At 37.1% G+C, this 14,871-nt stretch overlaps 2 protein-coding genes across 3 annotated transcripts in view; both read left to right on the top strand.

The window, feature by feature from the left end:
• The window catches only part of LOC133524328 (glutathione hydrolase 1 proenzyme-like), an 85,982-nt gene that overhangs the window by 9,458 nt on the left and 61,653 nt on the right, over positions 1-14,871 (top strand). For both annotated transcript variants that reach the window (XM_061860288.1, XM_061860289.1), the window contains exon 2: positions 14,694-14,776. In XM_061860288.1, the coding sequence (XP_061716272.1) occupies positions 14,709-14,776 (68 nt within the window). In that variant the 5' untranslated portion in view covers positions 14,694-14,708. The remainder of the gene's footprint in view (positions 1-14,693; positions 14,777-14,871) is intronic.
• On the top strand, positions 977-14,706 carry LOC133524574 (uncharacterized). The gene is made up of 2 exons (XM_061860657.1): positions 977-1,899; positions 14,694-14,706. Exons 1-2 carry the CDS (start codon positions 977-979, stop codon positions 14,704-14,706), a joined length of 936 nt encoding a protein of 311 aa, XP_061716641.1.

Below are 14,871 nucleotides of genomic sequence, written 5' to 3'. Positions count from 1 at the left end.
CAGCGCGTGCGCGCGCGCAACCGGCGCCTATACAATACAATGTGTTTGTCCACGTATAGTGGAGCCGTTAACCACGTATAGTAAGTACGCTGAATTTTATCGACTAATCACCCCCCATACCTATGTTTCTACAACAATATTTATAACAAAAGGTCTTGTTTGGACTCGTGTAACTTGTGAAATGTTTTAACTAGGGCTATCATTTTGATGTCAACTTTTAAGCTAGCCATACACACTAGGGTATGCCTGCGCAGTTTTATCAACTGCACAGGTAAAACGGAGCGTGTGTGGCATTCGACTGTGCGGTTTCCTATACTGCTTTACCTGTGCAGTTGAACTGTACAGGCAAAACTGCGCAGGCATACCCTAGTGTGTATGGCCAGCTTTAGTTGATATCTTGTACTATCATTTAACAATAAATTAAAGTACAGGCCAACGACCTCGTTTTCGAAAAAAAAAAAACATATAATGTAAAAAAAAAGTAAATTTTTGATGACAATTTTTATCTTTCTTACTAATTCTCGAGTAATTGTGGAAAATCTCTGTAACATTTATGTTTGAAAATTATGCCCTAATTCATAACATAAGCTACCGATTTTTTTTTTATGTGCGATAGGTAAATGGACAGCGTACACATGCATTTTATACTTATGTCAACGAAATCTATATTCATATTTTTATATTTTATCGACGTTTATGTAATATAAAACGTTTATAAAATAAATAAAATAATGATGGTTATAATTAAATGTCAAGATAAATCGGCCCTTATTCGACATGCTAAAAGTGACGTTTCGTGTTGATTTCCATTTGATGTGAGAAATATTGTGACTTGTCGAATTGCTATTATCACCACCTGTCAGTGAACAATATCAGTCGTGTCCAATGCGCGCATCGACAAAGACGCATTGATGATCAATTAATTTAATTAATTGCGAAATTAGCGCGGCTCGGCCGCAGCTAGCGAAGTGACGCGATGAGTGCCTTCGAGCTGAGTGCACCTATCGTGAACGAGCTCCTCGCCTTTCTGCAACGGAAGCTGCTGCTGGAAGGAGTGATGGACACGGTGTCTGCTGTCCAGATCTGTTCGTCGAGTTTTTCCGTCGAGGACATCTGTGCAGCAAAGAAGGTGCTGCACCAGTCCCTTGGGATCGCCGGCACGTTTGTACCTCACCGGAGAGGAGATGAAATTGGGAAGAAGACCCTTGAGGACATCATAAAAGTTCTAAGGGAGAATGAAGACCGGATTCCGGAGTTTATGACGACGGGTGCCTCCAGCCTGCCATCCTATATTCCGGATCATGTTGACGCTAGCTGCTTGTTGAAGGAAATCGTGGCCGTAAAAACAAGATTAGCGGATGTCATTTCGAAGTTTGAAGCGGCCCAGGTCACTATAACCGAGTTACGCAACGAAGTCATCAGTTTGCGAAACAGTGCCCTTACTCGGTCGGCGGCGTCGAATTTCAAGTGCGATGACCGGCATGCCACGAGCGCTGAGTCGGTCAGTTTGCGAGTTGCTGACACTGTCAAATGTGTCGCATCAGCCGTGTTGCCGCCCGCGAGCCTCCCGCGCGCGCGCCCTCCCCTCGCCTCCTCCAAATCACGTCATCGTGTTTACGCGGATGTCGTCGCCGGTCCGAAAGTTGCATCGAACCGGTTTAGTGTACTTGTAAAGGGTACTGAAGAGCGAGCGACTCCAAAGGAGAAGCTCCCTGTTGCTAGTGTGGATGAGGAGGAGTTCACACTGGTATCAAGAAAGAAGAAGGCGCGCACGGCGCCTCGTAAGACTCAGTGTGGTACCGCCGAACCGGCTAATTCTGGCTTGCGGATTGCTACACCGAGTAAGGCGCTGTACGTATCGCGCTTGCATTACACCGCCACGGCTGCTGAAGTGGTGGAGTATGTACACCAGAAGACCGGATACACGCTGAGGGTGTTCCAGCTTCGATCGCGCCACTACGTGCATTTCAACTCTTTTGTTGTGCGCGTGCCGCGACCGCTGCAGGGGACCATCGAATGCGCCGACTTCTGGCCGAAGGGTGTCGTGTTTCGGAGGTTCCGGGGCAAACTGCCGAATCCGACACAAGAGCAGCCGATTCAACGGAGCCACGCCGTTTTGTCGCCTAAATAGTGTTTAGTTGTAATTTTATAAAATGTATATGTATGTTAGTCTGTAAGGTATTTGTAATATGGGCCTTGTTGCCTGAATCAAATTTTAAATAAATAAATAAAAAAATAAATATCCACACTAGAGGCGGGGCGTTGTACCGGAATAGTTTTTGGAACAGGTTATTTGTAATAGACTACTTTTAGCTTATCGAGTATTTAAAAGTACGGACTTTGATTTCTGAAATAAAACAAATATGAAACTTTTATCACCTCGTACCTCCATTCTTACCGTTACTTTAGGTAAAATAAAATTTTGGTAACAGATGGTCGTCTGGGTGTCTGTTGTATCTAAAAATAATGTAATAATATATAACAAAAATATGACAATAGATTCATAGCCTTCACTCAAAACGTCACCATATTTCCGACCCTTACCGAAATAATAAGTCGATATTTGTATAAATAATCCTTATTTGTAAGACGCCTAAGCACGGCAAATACGTAAACTGCCTATTGGGGGTCATACTCGTAAAACTGGTATTTTAGACGTACTTTTGGTACGAGTAACAGAGACGTACTTTTGGTACGCAGTCCCAGCTCTAGTCAGGATTCTAGTTGTCAAATATAAGCGTGTCGAATACGTATTAGTTAACTGTCAAATGAAATTAGATCAACGGTAGACTTTTTTGTCGATGGGTATGGCTGCCATGTTTGGATTTATGACATTTAAAAGGGGATCCTAAGGCAGAGAGTAGTTTTACCTGTACGATTTTGATTCTTCTACTGGACGCAAGATGGAGTTAGCTGCCAAATTCCGATCAGGCTGACGCAACTAGGAAGAAAAAAGTTTTGTATGGAATTTGTTTCTCAAATCATTGCCAACGAAGAAAAAGAAAACGTCAGTGCTATTTATTCTGTCAAGTTTACATCAAGTCTACTGTCAGCCTAATTGCTTTGTTTGTTTTGAAGGCTTCTATGTTATGTTCGGGTATTTCGTGTAATTTCTTTATTATTTAGTGCAAAATTCGAAAATAGTCAACCGTGATCAGAGTAAAGAGCGAGTTTGTTACAATGCCAGCGAGAAAACGGTTTACTAAGTGTGAAATATGTGGCAAGCGAGCCACTCGAGAAAATCACGAAAAAAGGGATTTTATGGCGAAATTTCCCTTGGATGAAGACTGGTAAGTATTGCTTTAGATACTTTTGACCTTATTTTGGGTCAGCAGGCTATAAACACATCGAAAATTAGATATTTTACATTATTTTTCGTTGTGAACTAGGGATGTACTATAAGTATCGATAACTGTAGTTTTATTTGTATATCAGTGTAAATAATTAAATTAAATATGTGAAATTTCCTTAGAACTAGCATGCAATATGACCATAATTAATTCGTCGAAGATTAATAATGCATAAATTATCTATTACTTATGCATTAATGGTCATTAGTTAACATATTTTTTTTATCTTTATTCTAAAATGTAAGAAAATTAATCTCTGTTTTTATGATAAATAAAGAAATATTATAGCACATTATTACACAAACTGACTTAGTACTAAAGTATGAATGGCATGTGTTGTGGGTACTTAGACAACAATATATATATATATATATATATACCCACAACACATGCCATTCATACTTTAGTACTAAGTCAGTTTGTGTAATAATGTATATATATATATATATGTACATAGTCCTAATTTATAAGTATTTATAAATACATAGGAAATACCCATGTCTCAGGAACAAATATTCATGCTCATCACACTAATAAATGCCCGTTCCAGGATTTGAACCTGGGACCATCGGCTTCATAGGCAGGGTCGCTGCCAACAAGGCCAGACCCGTTCTCATGATTAACAGACATATAAATACATAAAAAGTTAAAACATTGATAAAGGGTTGTTGATAACTGGATGCCGAAAAACATGATTTATAGATGCATATTAGCGCGAAATAATCAGTTGATCATCTCATTAGCAAACACATGGAATATAAACTGTAGATAAAGTCATGTTTTTCCAAGGCTGTATGTTTTCAGATGCAGGCAGTGGGCCAAATTTGTTGGGAACGAAGACCTGATACATCTTCCCATAGAAAAGTTACATTTATTCAAACATGTATGTGCACATAATTATGAAAATCAAGCATTTAATAAAATAAAAAAACACGACTTAAAAACTGTATTAAAATAATTCGGGTCCACATTAAGCCCGACCAGATAGTAGTCCAATTAAGAACTATCCACTATATAACATACAACTTAAATGTGGACTCGATGCTAACCTGATTTCGAGTACATGTAGACAGGAGCCTATGTTTCAACCCTCCCCATTTTATCGATATCGATAAGAATCGTAAGCGTGTAGCGTACTACATTATTTAAATCGCTTATGTTGGTACTATGGTTCTTTGACAGTTCTTTGTCGTACATTTTGGTAATGATTTGCGAAACAAACTGATTCCACTCGCTAGTATGGAAGTCCCGTCTCTTAAAACGTAGTGATTATATGCTCTTTGACAATGACATGCAGTTGCGTCGATGTAGATCTATCATAAAACGTACATGTGACGCATGTGACAATTGTCCAGGATGAAAGAACTATCTTGACAATTAACATAAAGCAATACAATACCACAAAATGTCAACAAGAAAACAGATTTATTATAAAAATACAAATTATATACAAAGCTTCATTTTAAAACCAATGGTCGTGGGTTCTAACCCCGGCTCTTAACAATGTGCATCTTGTAACATGTACCGATTGCTTTTCAGTAAAGTAAAATATATTATCATGAGGAAGATGGAGTAGCCCCAATAAGGTATATTTTCCCCTCTGGGTTAGAAGGTCAGATAGTAGTGAGACAGGGAGATATAGTGAAGAATGCGGAAAAACAAGCATTTATTGTGTTGTTAGGCTAGTTCTTTTTTTCAAAATTTGAAAACGAACGCAACAGCATGCTCAAAGCCCCCTGTGAGTCAGAATCTGTTAAATTCAGGCTTAAGACGAAACAGGAGCTGAGCCCGTACACAAGTTCGAGATTTTTAGGTAAAAGGTAAAAAATATCGCCGTCGCGCTGACGAGTGTGGCACCCCGTACCTAGCTAGAGACTATCCCTTGTGTGTGTACCAACAAACCAAATTTTAGATAAATATGATACGTCTTCTTCTTCTTTGTCGTTGTACTCTTTGCAGAGCGTCGTGATCAACTGCTGATATCAGGCGCAGATGTTGCTTGCCGTACGATTTCTCGCCATTTTTCGCGGTTGGGGGCCATTCTGGCAAATGCGTTCAGGGGACCCTTCATGGCAGATTTGATTTGGTCAGTCCATCGCATAGGTGGCCTTTTGCGCGGTCTTTTTCCGTTTGCTCTACCCTGCACCACTAGACGCTCTATGGAGTCGTTGTTCCTCCTCGAGACGTGACCGAAAAAACTGAGTATGCGGGTCTTTACGAGAGTCGAAAGGCGCTGCTTGATACGGAGTTCTTTAAGGATGGAGACATTAGTCCGAAACTCGGTCCAGGATATCCCCAGCATTTTCCTCCAGCACCATATTTCTAGGGCGTCTATCGTCTTCTCCTCTGTCTTTCGGATAGTCCAGGTCTCCGCAGCGTATAAGAATATAGAAAATACGAGGGCCCGTACAAGCCGAACCTTCGTGGTGTTTGTGACGTTTCGGTGATACGTAGCCTATACGTAAAAACTAGCCAAGACAAATCCTTTATAATTTCAGGATTTTCTACACAGCACAGAACATGGCACCCATATAGATGTCAATTCCGTTGTCGGCGAGTCAACAACGACACATATTCTTAATATTGAACTTAATTGGCTCTCATTTCACATTTATGTTTTAAATTAATTATATGCATAGACATACCATATCCTATTGTAAGTACAAAGTTTCAGAGCAATCTAGCAAGTCATTTTAAAATGAGAGCGTAACTACATTTGTATGGAGAACCGAATTTGCTGCGGACGCACAATGTAGCATAATCGGATTAGGACCAACCTCGAAATCTCTGTAACAGTCATGAAATTTATTATGTATATAAATTAAAGGCCCCTTTTTCATGCCCAAACCATTTAACATTTGGGGACCTCGAGGAATCCGAGCCATCTTGGAAAATGTGTACCATCAACACAACAGTCAACATTAAAACTTATTAAATTCTACAAAAAAAGTCCTCGATATCTTTGCAGAACAATACATCTTGTTATAGAGAATACTTGCTGAATCTAAGTTTAACGCTTAAAGTCAAAGTCAAAGTCAAAATATTCTTTATTCAAATAGGCCTAGCAACAAGCACTTTTAAATCGTCAAATTTTACAAATATCATCTTAATCTAAATATCAGAGCAATTTATTGATGTAGTTATTATTGTTCTAAAAAAAACATTGTACTATTATAGATATGGTAAACTTAATAATAAGAATTTCACAAAAGGATCGTCAAACATCAAAATTGTATAAAAATACTAGTCTAGAACCTTTCTAGAATAAAATCTAAATGTCAAATAATACGGTATATATATACATTGAATTATCAATTTCATCATTAATAACATAACAATAAATAATTCATTCTTTACAATCACACTTAATCCCACGGTGTTTCATCATTCATGTAGTCTTGTGTGCTATAATAGGCTTTAGAGATAAGCTTACGTTTTACATAATTTTTAAATTTACTAACAGACAATTCAGTTATAATATTAGGAAGTTTATTGTAAAATCTTACACAATTACCCATGAATGATTTCTTAATTTTATGGAGCCTAGTGAAGGGCACTGCGAGCTTATGCTTATTTCTAGTATTAATATTATGTATTTCACAGTTTTTCTTAAAAATGTCAATGTTTTTATGTACATACAGAATATTCCCATAAATATATTGACAGTGCACTGTCATTATGTTAATGTCCTTAAACTTATCTCTAAGTGTGTCTCTATGGTACATTTTATATATTGCACGAATAGGGGACTTATACACTTCCAGGGGACATTCTCTTAAAAGGAAACTCGGAGGAATATGAATTCTATTTTTAACCATACATTTGTACGTGGTCTACCCCAATATTAACATTTTACTCTACTGTGACTAAACCAGAAAGAAGGGTTATGGGTGTAAGTACTGATGATTCAGTACACCCAGTAGCTAGGTATTAGGATACTGGACGGATTTTTTTAAATGACGTATCGTTAGATTCTTCTTGCCATTCACAACCTACTTTTACTTGTTCTATTAAAGAAAAATCGATACAGCCGCCTTGAGAGGACTCCGAATATTAAATCGTATTTTTTCTTCTAGCGCCTAAACTATTGAGCGGAGTACAGTAAAACAGACATCAGTAGATCCACAGTTAGTATACAAGTGCTATGCAATACAAAGTTACTAAAATTAACGGAAGAAAAAGGTTTAGGGCTAAATAATACGTCATTTAAAAAATCCGTCCAGTATCCTAAGCTACAGGGTGTCCTGAATCCTCAGTACTTATACCCATAACCCTACTTTCTGGTTAAGTTGCAGTCAAGTAAAATATTGATATTGGGGTAGATTATGTACAAATGTATAGTTAAAAGTGGAATTTTTATTCTTCCAAGTTTCCTATTAAGAGAATATCCCATGAAAGGGTATAAGGGCTAAATCTGGGTTTAGCAAGTATTTTTTAAAGCAAGATCATTTTTTTTCGCAAAGATGTCTAAAACTATTTTATGTAGAGTTTTATAAGCTTGAATGTTGCCTTACACGATTATTGAATAAAGAACGTAGATTTAGAATAAAACGCGAATTTCTCCTGGATGGTCCACATTTTCCAAGATGGCTGCGGTTCCTCGAGGTCCCCAAATGTCAAATGGTGTGGGCATGAAAAAGGGGCCTTTAACGTATATACATACCAAATTTCATGACTGTTCAGACATTTCGAGTTTGGTCCTAATCCGACTGTGCTAATGCCACTATGTACGTAAACTGTAACTGTACTGCGGACTCAACCTTCACGTTATAATTTTTTAAGTATTAACGTTGACATAGTAACGAAAATAATAAACACGTCAATTGAAGTAAACAATATTATTATATGCAAGAAAATTTTGCAAAATAGGTACATTAATGATTAATATGTAAAACACCATTAATTATTGAATTAAAATTATGATTTTGTGTTAATATGAGACCAATGATACAGCCCGATTACACGGGCTACATATTAAAAATGATTATCATGGAAACAGTAAATATACACAGGTGAACAAAGTTATAGTAAAATAGGTGCATAATTTCAGAGCTTGCCTGGCCCACCTGTACCACCTACCATGACCACGGCCGTGTCCTACTATTTTTTTTTTCTAATACCTATGGCCTTACTAGCGAACAGTATTCCATGTTCTTGATCCAGAATTTAAACCCTTTACTACATATTTGTGGCACTTGGGGTTGAATTTGAAACTCTAGGGCACTAGTGTGGCTCTATGAGAGCGCCTTATATAGGCTTCTGGTGACCAGAGGATCAGCATTGTTAACCAGCGCGGAAATGCACCCAGCCTTCTGAGCACCCTACCGAGCGACCAGAATATAGGGCAAATATATTATGTATACGTTTTTGACTTAAGTGTTTTTATCATGTTTTATATTTAAACTTACAGATGTCGAACTACCAGCAAAGTTTTTGAAGAGGTGTAGTTTTTATATTTCCTGGTACCAAACTGATACAGGAAATTGGAACATCAGTAAATAATCTACACCGAAGACAATGAAATATAGTCACATAATACTTTAATGTTTTATTTTATTAAAGAAATCGGTAAAAAAATGTGTTAACTGAAAAAGATAAATTTTATTTTATTTGTAGTTGAATAACAAAATATGTATTTAATCTCCTTTTAACATAGGAATTCTCTTTGTATAGGTACATATAAATAATAGGTACTTAGGTCTTGGTAAGTAATATATCTGATGGCGACTGTACATACAATGGGGTCGCGTATACGAGTACAAAGAGCATTAAAATAGTTGTTGATAGACCAAGTGAGCGAGCTACTATGGTACCTATCTTTATATCAATTTTATGCATTATGTAATAGCGCAATACAGAAAAATTTTTTGACAAATGTAGTATTATTTTTATAGTAATAAAGGTTATTCATGAACCATCTCGTAATTTAAAAAAAACGGACTTTATCTCCAAATCATATGCCTTATATTTACAGATGTGTTAGGTTATAACTTGGTTCGTGAACGTGGTTTAGAAGCAACTTGAGACTGGGTGCGGAGTAAATTGCATCATTTTTTTTTACAATTTTGAGCGTTTATAGGAGAATATGTGGAGCGAGCATTATTCGACGTGTAGGTGTGGGTTCAACAAAAAGATCGCATGTCAATAGTTCTTTATTGTCGTTAAAATTCAATTAATAATCGCCTTTATCGACCATCAACTGTGTGGTCACTTTTTATTGATTGACGTTGTCAGGTACAGTTTCACTACTCGCCGCCGCATTGTTCATAGCGCATTACTTATCCTATCGAATACAAGATGTCGCTGATTCCAGTAAACTTATGTTTTAAAAAAAAAGACGCTTTACTCTATGCCATATATTGTAGGAAAGGAAGGGTATTCCCTGTCGTACGTCAAAAAATCCAAGATGGTGCCCAAGCCCATGGACAATAAAGTCTAGCAATAAAATCAACACTTGTCAAAATTTGACATTAGCAATCCACAGTCAGGTGACAATCAAATCAAACCGAACCACTTCGAGTTCAGAGCCATTTCAAACTATATAGTAGTAATAAACAAAGTTGATTTTTGTTTGATTATTTTTTCTATGAATGAGTTTTGATTGTTCCAAATGATAATATCCACAGTTGATAGAATCAACACTTGATACAATCAACATGCGATAGAATCAAGTGTTGATTTGATGTGGACGCGAAATTTGACAGTTGTGCATCTCGAATAAGGCCCTATGTAACACATGCATTTTTGTTTTGTAAGTATTTTATTATCGCAATATTCATAAAAAAGCATTTATCTAAGAAAATATAAAAAAATAATAAAAGATAGACGTAATAATAAGATCACTCTATCAATTTTGTCAATATTGCACGAATAAGTCGTTTTGACAAAATTAAACCATAATAATAACGGATAATAATTTTGGAAAAATATGTAGTTCCTAGACAATATTCGGCTGAATTTCACATCCGATTGCTTCAGTTTGCAAACGTTCTTTTATGAGGATCGTGGCCGCTTTGTACGCAGTCTAATATTAGGACGGACCCTCGCAATATTCTTCGTATCAACGCGAATTGAATGCTTCCTGCAAAGACGCCGATCATCAGACGGTGAATGGAGCCGTGCGGATACAGACTGCTAACCGAGACAAAGTTTAACAAAGACTGTCTATGTCCTATAATATAGGGACGGACCCTTGCAATACTCGTATTCTTCGTATAAACGCGGATTGAATGTTTCCTGCAAAGACTCCGATCATCAGATGGTGAAGTGAGCCGTGTGGATACAGACTGCTAATCGAGATAAAGTTTAACAAAGACTGTCAATGTCCCTTAGTATCAACGCTAATTGAATGCTTAAAAAGATTATCAATATTCTATCTATAATAAAGTGTGTTTTTTGAACTATAAAGTAACTATTGCGCTATACATTTTCCATGCAAGAAACAAATTAGCGTTCCACACTATTTTTTAGTACTTACTGCATAGTTGATAAAAAACAGACCACAAAGTCGGACCAAGCTAACTCTGCGCAGGCTTTAATTGTTAAGTTTTTTTTATTTTTTTCAATCTTATTTATTTTATAAGCCATACATCTTAAAGTCGGCTTAAAAATAGTAACATTGATACTTAAACTTTAGGTGTTATTTAAAACATTAGGGTTACTACTTAAGGAGTAAATAATTGTTAAGTTTCATTCACGAAGAAATTAATGTACTCGACATTTCTCCGATTTTACGCAAAAATTTATATAATAAACGCCTAAATATTTACATTAGCAATATCTTGGATTCATTCGCGTTACGGTGCTAGTTTATCTCGCATAAATTACGCTACCCTACAACATTGACGTGGAAAGCCATTATATATAGAGTGTCTGTCCTTATTTTTACTCGTCTCTGCTGCTAAAAATACGGCGCTTACTCATCATTGATATATAATGATAAATCTAACGTTTTGTGCGAAAACTAAGAAGTTTTTCGCAATCGATTGCTGTAAATACATGTGGCATCAAAAACTGACAGTTTCCAATTTTCACCCCGGGTACAGTCAGCAACAAAAGTAGAAAAGTTGCCGAAGTGTTCAAAATCATCTTTGCATGTCTTTATTTTCTTCTGCCCATTACTGTATATATATATATAAAATTCTTTTTAAATAACGTGCAATATTTTACTATGTGAACTAAAAGTTCAGTAGAACCTAGAAGGTCATAGTTACTGAGCAACTCTTACAATGGGACCAACCTCGAAATCGCAAAAAATAATTGACTCTACCATAGAAAATATCATCATCGGACTAGCCCAAATGTATGAAACAGCAATTTTATCGTGGTGTCGTGGTTGGTTCCATAGTAAAAGGTGCTCAGTATGACCTGTACAGGATGTTTATTTAGTCAGCGGCAATAATTTACGGGCTGAATATATAGTTCATTACGCAACTTTTATTATGTGACCAACCCCGAAATCGCAATAAAAGAAATTGGCTGTTGCATACATTTTGCTATGGGAGAGTAATTTTTTTTTCGCGATTTCGGGGTTGGTCCTATAGTAAAAGTTGCTCAGTGTGACCTATATATTCAGCCTGTAAATTATTGCCGCTGACTAAATAAACACCCTGTACATTCACACCGTAAAATATTGCAATTTATAAAAAAACATTATGTGTATGACTAATATAACTTACGAGTAAATTAAGTAAAGTATAATAGTTACCTATTTATTGATTATTGCTTAGTGAATGCAATTGCATTAATGAATGGTTCGTAATATGTACATACAATGTACATAGTTATCGACATGGGAAATCTATGCGCTTAGTTCAACCGAGGACATGTACTTATTGTATAAATTATTGGCTAGGTCAGTAGTGTCAGTAACCGGTAAGGTAGCTATTTAATACTACCTAGCTAAGCTAAGCCGAGAAGTTGTACTTACATCCATGGGTTATCCATAGATTACGTCACACGAATTCATGATATTTTGAGTCGCCCCGTCGTCACACCAAGCCACATTTGGCAATCCCCAACCCTGGTGTAACGTCACATATTTGGCAATTTTAGAACGAAATCAGCAATTATTTAAATTAAAAAATAATACTATAACGAAGATCGTTAAAGGAATAAAAAGAGACACGAAGAACTCGTGACTACAGGAAAATCTATAAGAAGTCTGCAGCCGAGCGTGAGTTGGACTAAGAATAAAACATTGTTAAAAAGTGTGCTAAGTATGATGAATTAAGAATCACTGCTCTAGTGGTTTTATTTCCTCTACGTTTTCATGTGGTTTTAACACGTAATAGTCGTTTGTCCTTATTGGCGGGCAAAACGATCGCAGCGCTTGAGTGGCCGAAAATAGCGAAATCCTTTACTGTGTTTCTATCAATTGTGATACTTCTCAGTTATTTTGTTCACGCTTTTTGTTTTAAAATTATACTTACGATAAAAATGGGTCACGATAAACTGCAATTATAGTGGACGAAATAGTAATACGTAAGTAAATTTCATATATTTTCGACACCGAGTTGGAAATTAAGACCTAATTTATACTTAACAACGTAACGTATTGAAATGATTTTCAACGGGTTACTCACAGATTACTTACACATACACACTTGTTAATAAATAATAAAATTAGTGATTATAACAATAGTTAAAATTACAGTTATTGAAAGCCCGTTAAAAACATATTTTTGGCGCGTAGCTCGTAGGGCTGATATGAATTAGTAAATTTTGTAACCACAGTAAATTTACTGCCATCATTCGGTACATCATTAAAACTATTAGAACGCCATTTGACTTTGATTCTTATTCTTTCACTGATATGTATTATATTTGTTGCCATTTAGACGTTTGTGTTTTTACCTATAGAAAGGGGCGAATTTTAACAAAGATTTTCTAAGATTTATGAATAAGGGGGTTAGATCGCAACCTGGGAATACTGGCATCGGCACTGGCAATATTAAGTAAATCCGATACTTATTGGAATTTGGGGCCCTTTGAGGTCCTATGCCAATCACCGTTTAAAGCAGGGGTCACTAAATAGCGGACAGCAGTCTGTATCCGGACCGCCAACCTATTTTTTTATTTACTAAACTCATGGAAATACGGACCGCGATGGTAATTTTATTTGAAGAACTGGAGCCTCTGAAGAAACTTATTGGTGACCCTGGTTTAAAGATTCACCCGTATTGAATTTACGCACTGTATTGTAATCCCTTAAAGGTTTCGTATAGGAGGCGCAAGCACGTACTGCCCGCCCTTAGAGTTGGTGAAAGACGCCTACGCCTATTAGTCTTTCTAAGATAAAAGATTGCATATTCTCGAGTAATTGTGACGGGTACAGACGTGACGAGCCTAGAGGTCCAGAGAATTAGCCACGTAAGCTGAAGACGCCGGTTCTAATCCGAGGTCCTACCGCGAGCCACGTTAGGCGTGTTACCTCCCTGTCCCTGTTACGTACGAATTCACAAGTGCAATAAAGAGGCAACACGTCGAACGTGGTTCGCGGTAGGCCCTCCGGTCTCCGCCACTGGAGGGCTTTCTCACTTTTTCTTAGTACATGACAGCTATTTCGGTTTATTATTCATATATGTTTAGTAGTGTAACTACTAAAAACACACAAAACATAATATTTAATAAAATTGGAACTCTAGATCCATGGGGTCCAAGCGCACAAGTTTTTTACAGAAATCGAAAAGCGTCTGGTTGACGTAACTGGTGAACAAAGAGCTGGCGGCTTCCTCGCACAACGTATCAGCATTGCGATCAGGGAAGTCACGAATGTCGCATTCTTCACATAACAAGTGTGAATGTGAAACCAAATGTCCAGGATGTAAATGTCCGAAAGTGAATACGAATGTTAAGGAATATGTAGTTGTTATTGTCATTCCTAATTAGAAAAAATCCGTTAGTACATAAAACATAGAAAGAGATGTCGTAAAGTGTTGAGAAATGCTGTCTACTGGTCAAAGTGCATTACTTGAAAAAAGTTTGCGCGCACTGCCCATACGACCTGCGCACATTCGCACTTACAAACCATTCGTTTCATTTGATGCGAATGAGAATGTCGATGCGAATTTTTAAAATGATGCGAATATTAGTAGGTATATACGAATACGAGTGCGAATAATATATCCGTGACATCCCTAATTGCGATGCAACGAGGAAATGCCGCCAGCATCCTTGGTAATTCTACCAAGGATGCTGGCGGCATTCGCCTCAAGGGCCTATTTTAGTTTTAAGCTAGGTAGTTATTAATAGTAATACCTCTGACCTAGTCTGTATATGTTTATAATGTAAAAAGAGGTTATTTATAAAATTATAATGAATTTCATAACCGCATTGTTCCAGTGAGCCGGCGTGAAGATGACTATCCGCAGCATGACCGTGACCGACACTCGCGACGCCACCACCAAAATATTGTGCTGTAGGAGGTAAGCGTTCATCATTTTTGGATATGATGAAGAGGACACTGGAGGTCCACTATCCTCTTCATACAAACGTATTCTCTATGTTCCTCTCTGGAAAT

The sequence above is a fragment of the Cydia pomonella genome, chromosome 13 (genome assembly GCF_033807575.1).
Source record: "Cydia pomonella isolate Wapato2018A chromosome 13, ilCydPomo1, whole genome shotgun sequence".
Classification (NCBI taxonomy): domain Eukaryota; kingdom Metazoa; phylum Arthropoda; class Insecta; order Lepidoptera; family Tortricidae; genus Cydia; species Cydia pomonella.
Note: the sequence above shows the minus strand (reverse complement) of the source record. Positions and strands in the feature narration are given on the sequence as shown.

Bases quoted from the DNA above. Each gene is read 5' to 3' on its own strand.
- LOC133524574 (XM_061860657.1), top strand. From the start codon at position 977: ATGAGTGCCTTCGAGCTGAGTGCACCTATCGTGAACGAGCTCCTCGCC.